Source organism: Vulpes vulpes, chromosome 3, assembly GCF_048418805.1.
Source record: "Vulpes vulpes isolate BD-2025 chromosome 3, VulVul3, whole genome shotgun sequence".
Classification (NCBI taxonomy): domain Eukaryota; kingdom Metazoa; phylum Chordata; class Mammalia; order Carnivora; family Canidae; genus Vulpes; species Vulpes vulpes.
Window position 1 is genome coordinate 5,433,968 of NC_132782.1, and position 6,000 is coordinate 5,439,967.

Sequence of the window (6,000 nt, forward strand, 5' to 3'; positions counted from 1 at the left end):
CATTAGCTTACTGGCACTTCTGATGCCTTGCTAATGTACTTGTGGGAGGTAGGTGGGCACATTCTTTGTCCTCCTACCTTCTAGAAAATAAACAAGAGTAGTAGCACACAGACACTGCCCATGCATGCTCACCTTTGTTTAACACACAGCAACCCCACGTCAGTGAAATGACCTTTCAGGGAAAATATTTCTGTGTCCGTCTGCCTCTGAAAGCATCAAGGCATGCAGAACCACTGGTGGCAAGGCTTGGGGCTGTTGCTTTCAAATGGATCGAGTGAATAAGTGACCACTTTCACTTACAATTAACCTTAGTGCAAGCAAGATGACTTTTTAATGAGAAAAAAAAGGATGTGTGGTGCTTTCCTTCTGTGCAAAATGCTAGATCAGTTATTATTAAATGTTTGGCTCAAGCTGGGACAGAAAATTTTCTGGGGTTTTGTGAGGCTCAGTTTATTCACACTGAACTTCTTGAGGAGCCAGGCTTACTGACAGCTGATCACCATAAAAAGAATTATAAATTTTATGGGCTGGGCACTCTTATTCAAACACATTTAGAGATGCAAAGATTTTTGAAATAATTAAAAATCAAAATAAGCCATAAAACACCTACTTACTAAAGAGCTGTACATAAAGGATAATAGATGGGTGTCTTACAAGCAACTGAACTGAGATCATAAAATAGCAAGTGTAACTCTTACGTGGCTAATCAGTCACTTTCACTCGGTTGTAAGAGGCGGTGGGAGTCCCTGAGGCCACTAGTGAGAAAGCCGCATGGTTCCTGCGCTGCGCCCCTAAGTCAGCAGCCTGCACCCCCGCTCGGGGAGGCTCTGGCGGGGCCACGCTGGCCCTGCCTCTCGCAGCAGCAGGCCTGAGGGTCGCCCTCCCGTCCTCAGCACCGGCTGCCCGTCGGCTCACAGTAGCTAAGAGCTGATTTTTAGCGCCAGCTGCGTGGCACTTCTAATTGCTGACCTTTATTTTTCCAGAGAGGATTTTGCAGAGCCACTGACAGTGCTTTCTCTTCTCCTCCTTTCTCTCCCTCCTGCTCCGCCTCTCCCCCCAGTCGGCAGCACCTCCTCCTCACCAGCACTGTTAGGAATCAGAGACCCTCGCTCTGAATACGATAGGACCCAGCCACCTATGCAGTATTACAATAGCCAAGGGGATGCCACACATAAAGGCCTGTACCCTGGTAAGACGCCACCTGGGTGTGTGATAGAGTATCTCGAAAAACCACGTGCTTCCAGGCCCCCTGCCAGCAGCCTGGGAAGTAGCCCGTGCCTGTATTGAGACGGTCCCCCAGCAGCCCTCCACGTTCCAGTCTCTCCATTTCCTGCCCCCGGGGGGGCTGCTGCCTTTTCCGCTTGTTATAAGGAAAACAAGCCAAGGGAGTGGCCTAGTGACCACAAATAAAGAGGGTACAGTATCCAAGAGAGGTGGTTCTGGCTTCTCCCAGGCAGTGCCTTGGCTCTGCTCGCGCCCTGTCCACGCCGTGTCTCCCTGTGTTCCCGTGTGTCAGAGCTCTGAGCCTGTGACGCTTGCAAGGCCACATCTCCTAGACTGACTCATCTCTTAAATTCAAACCTGGGAATGGAGATCAATTTCATTTACATTTTCATGGAAAAGAGTTTGAATGAATAACGAAATGTATAATGTGGTTCTTCCCAGGGTGATTATATTTTAAGAAAACAGAAATAATGTTGCATACTATTAATATAAATTTTGATGTCATCCAGAAAGCTGGGCATGTAATTTAAAGGATGCCAGCGCAGAGTTACCAAGATTTCATATTATCCCCATTCTCAACTCTCTTGCAAATTATAACTACTCTAGAGGTTTCAAATAAGGCAATGTGACTGAGCTATCACAAGAGTACTCCTTCCTCAAAAAAACCTGTTTATTAAAAAGAAATAAATAAAACCTGATGGCAACTTAACAACTGCTGGGGGAGCCGTCTCAGTTGTGCTGTTGTCTTTGAAATTGTGATTTCACAGGACTGTTTACTAATCGACTATTGTTACTATGGCAATTAATAGCTCAGAAAATTGCAGATGCTACATTTCAAACACCAAGCTCTTTGCAAAGGAAATGCACAAACTGAAGTACATTGTTGCTTCAGATTTGCAGCAGCCTGCTTCATTTTAAAGACTGCCTCTTTAGCATGCATGCCCTTCTGTATCTTCTTTGCTTGCTTCAATAAACTAATTTGCCTCAAGTATGTTTCATTTTCCTCATTAAAAAAAAAAAATCTTTGCTAGCCCTAACAATAGAAGGGTAGCCAATGGCATCACTGGGAGTCTGCCGTGAACTCTTGAAGACAACCCTCTGATTATCAGATTCTTTTTGTTTCAAAATGTACTTAAAAATGGCAGAGGCAAGACTGTGCCTCACGTGGCCAGCCGCCTAGAGCGTGCCTGTGCCTGTCCTCCCGCCCGGGCGTCAGGCCCAGCTGCTCTGCAGGCCTGGAGCTTGTTCTGATCGGTTTCCCGTCCCCATCTGACCCGGAGCTCGGGGAGCAAGGCTGCCGGTCACAGCCAGCTCAGAGCCGGCCGGGACATCTCCGCTGCCAGCGGCTCCCCCATGGTGAGCAGAGGTCGAGAAAGAAGCCTCTGGGTTGACGTAGCGTTCTGGGGAGACCCACGACTTCCCGGGGCCATGTGCACGATCCCCTGGTGGCCCGGGCGACCACTGCTACGCGAGAGCCAGGGAAGCCTGGCCCCGGCCCCTGCCCCTGCCCCTGCCCCCCCCCCCGCCCCCCCCCCCGCTAGGGCAGGAAGCCAGCGCAGCCGGAATGCCGAGCGCTAGTTTTAATTTCACAAAATATTTTCTTACAGGCTCCAGCAAACCTTCACCAATTTACATCAGTTCCTATTCCTCACCAGCAAGAGAACAAAATAGACGGCTACAGGTGAATTTGCAATATCATTTTTACAGAAGGTCATTTAGCAGGGATGGACCCAGGAAGGGGCCTGGCCGCTGGAGCCAGCAGGGCCGGCCAGCGCAGCGGGGCCGAGGAGCTTCCCCTGGGCATCGAGCTCCCCAGAAGCTCATCTGTGGCTTAAGCAAATCACTTCCGCAGTAGCCTCATGTGCTTGAATATTCAAACTGGTGCTACTGAGACCACCAAGCCACTGATGGGAACAGCTGAGAAGTCTTTACTCCTGTTCGCCCACCAGTCTCCTTGTCCCACTCCTTTCCGTTAACCTCTAAAATCTCTTCCATCCTCTGAGTGGGGAAAGGTTGGTAAGCACGCTTCATTCTCTCATCTCATTGTTCTCTTTTGTACACCTCATCCTCATCTTCGTGACTCCTCCACATCCAAACATCCATGGTTTGAAAACACTTGGCTGGTGGCAAGTCTCCACTAGTCTCCAAAGTCAAAGTGGACTCAGCTGTACTGGGTGGACCCCATTCTCCATCAGAGTGGGGACTAATGGTTGTAGCAGCCAATCTCTGCTTTCACGGGGGCCTTAAATTTATTTCGGTCCTTCCGGATGCCATGCCCACAGGGGTCATGTGATCTCTTCCAATAATATGTGAGCAACTGGGGTTTTACAAACAAGCCCGTATCCTACACTTGCAATAAGGATACTCTAAGACTTTCCTCCATTTCATCATTTTTTCTCTGTAGATGAAGAAAAAAGAGCTTCCCAAATTACTTATAATTTATGCTGTAGTTTTTAAGTCAGGGGGAAAAAAAAACCTTAAAATCATAACTCTAACTTAAAAAGAGAATTTTGTTCTGAAATGCTAATAATGTTAGAACGAATTTAGTTCCAGAACATGATGGTGATATGTATGTGGTAAATTTATTACATCTTACATCTTACTAAGTGGGGGGATTTGGGCATGAGCAAAAGGGGGAAAAAAATATAAGAGCCATGACAGTTTTTCTCCAAACGTATTTGAAGAAATTAACATGAGGTCAGAGATGAGATAACACAACAGAAAATGGAGGCAGTGTCCCCTGAGGTGGATGCCCACATGGGTGTCACCTTGCTTCTTTACAAATCTATTAGTCCTGGCTTGGGAAGCGTTTCCTTCAAAACTATTTGCTCACGTGTCTCTTCCAATTTTATTATTCTGCTGCCCAGAGATTGTTTATCACTCCTTTAATAGTACCTCACATTTCTTTTTAAACTGAGGGATGGACTCCATCTTCACCTCTGAGGTAAATGCTTTAAAGGATGGCTCTGTCTATACATAGCTATCTGAAGCATGAAAATCCAACCTCCAACCACACTCATGATGTGCTAATGGTTCCCCGGTGTCAAAGCAAAAATCAAGGCCCGGGGAACAGGCCCCTCCACAGCAGAGCACAGAAGTGGACCTCTAGTGGGGAATATGGCTGCAGGGGCAATCTTGGGTGCTCTGGAGACACCAACTTCTAGACACCTTAGAACAGGACTTGAGCGAGCTTTGCCAGCCCACTTGTAAACACAGTTTAAAATCCTTACAATCTACTAGTAAACATACGTCATGTACCAGAAAGAACTTTGAACCATATGTTCACAAATATTAAATACTACTTTAAAATATGAAGCAGGAAACCCACATTAATTTCCCTTAAACACATATTTCCAAAAATTGCCTTGATTTATTTGCTTTTTCATTTCGTCAACAGCATCAACAGCTGTATTATAGTCAAGATGACTCCAACAGAAAGAACTTTGACGCATACAGATTGTATTTGCAATCTCCTCATAGCTATGAAGATCCTTATTTTGATGACCGAGTTCACTTTCCAGCTTCTACTGATTATTCAACACAGTATGGACTGAAATCGACCACAAATTATGTAGACTTTTATTCCACAAAACGACCTTCTTATAGAGCAGAACAGTACCCAGGGTCCCCGGACTCATGGGTGTAGCGTCAAGATGCTCGGTTGAAGAACTCTTCTTTCTAACCTTGTTTGGATTGAGATGAAAAAAATCCGTCTTGCTGATTTGCTGATGAAATGTGAAAGTGAAATGGAAGGACCGAGTGAAGAGCATATTTTTTTTTCTTTTTTGAGGAATTATCAGGGAAGTAAGGAAACCTTTGGGAGAGAGGACTGTCTAAGCTCTATTTAGGTGTTAGATCTAATTACTTGTAGATTCTATAGTCTGGTGAAGGTGTGGGCGATGTGATGAGAGGTTTGAGAAATGGGTGAAATGAGATGGGGGATGTGTAGGTCAAATCAAATTAAAGATGATTTTTTTAATGTGAATAAAGTTATGTTCCGATAGTTTGTACAGAAAAAAAAATAATAAAATGGATGCCCTTCATGTTTTATTGCTATTACTAAATGTCAAGATTGTATGCTATTATGTCTTGTAAATTTCTTTTGTTGGTGTAAATATGGAAATGCCACATTGGTTAAGTGCCATCATTTGTAATGCAGTGTGTCATTTGAAAAGAGATTTGAAGAAGCTGACAGCTAAAAAACAAATGGGAAACCCAAGGAATTCTTAGCAATTAAAAACAAACTATAACATCCTTTGTTTTCAAAATGAATAGTGTACCTTTGAAGCACAAAGTCCAGTCTGGTATAGAAGCGCCATGCCCATTCCCTGCCTCTTTCATAGGACACTTCACTGCCATTTTCTATGCACATGAAAGAAAAATAAATGTGGAAATTTCATCCTTGGAGATTTGTTCCCTGTTCTTTTTTTATTTTCTGTGTGTAATACGGGAAAAGCACATTCTATAAATGTGAATATAACTACATGTTGGAGACAGCTTAAATATACCCAAGTTTTATGGACTTTTCTAGTTTTATACACTTTATGAGATGAACTATACCGAAGAATGAAACTATGAAATTTCCTCCTCTTTATCTACTTATCTACCTTAGTATTTTTATTTGGGGGAGATCTGTTTTGAATCTAATATACATTGTCTTTTTTTTTCTTTTTTTTCTTTTTTTTTTTTTTTTTTTTTGGTCTTCAGACTGCTGTATGTATCAACACTGCCTTTCGCCTGAATGCAATTACATCTGGCAAGACCAGCACTAACTGA

General features: G+C 44.0%; 1 protein-coding gene across 32 annotated transcripts in view; it reads left to right on the forward strand.

Moving 5' to 3' along the window:
* The window catches only part of PKP4 (plakophilin 4), a 235,546-nt gene extending 229,915 nt beyond the window's left edge, over positions 1-5,631 (forward strand). For 25 of the 32 annotated variants that reach the window (XM_072751596.1, XM_072751594.1, XM_072751600.1 and 22 more), the window contains 3 exons: positions 1,061-1,189; positions 2,832-2,905; positions 4,622-5,631. In XM_072751596.1, coding sequence (XP_072607697.1) covers positions 1,061-1,189; positions 2,832-2,905; positions 4,622-4,870 — 452 coding nt within the window. In that variant the 3' untranslated portion in view covers positions 4,871-5,631. The remainder of the gene's footprint in view (positions 1-1,060; positions 1,190-2,831; positions 2,906-4,621) is intronic. The other 7 variants (XM_072751606.1, XM_072751607.1, XM_072751608.1 and 4 more) reach the window with 1 other exon arrangement.
* The last annotated feature ends 369 nt before the right edge of the window (positions 5,632-6,000 follow it).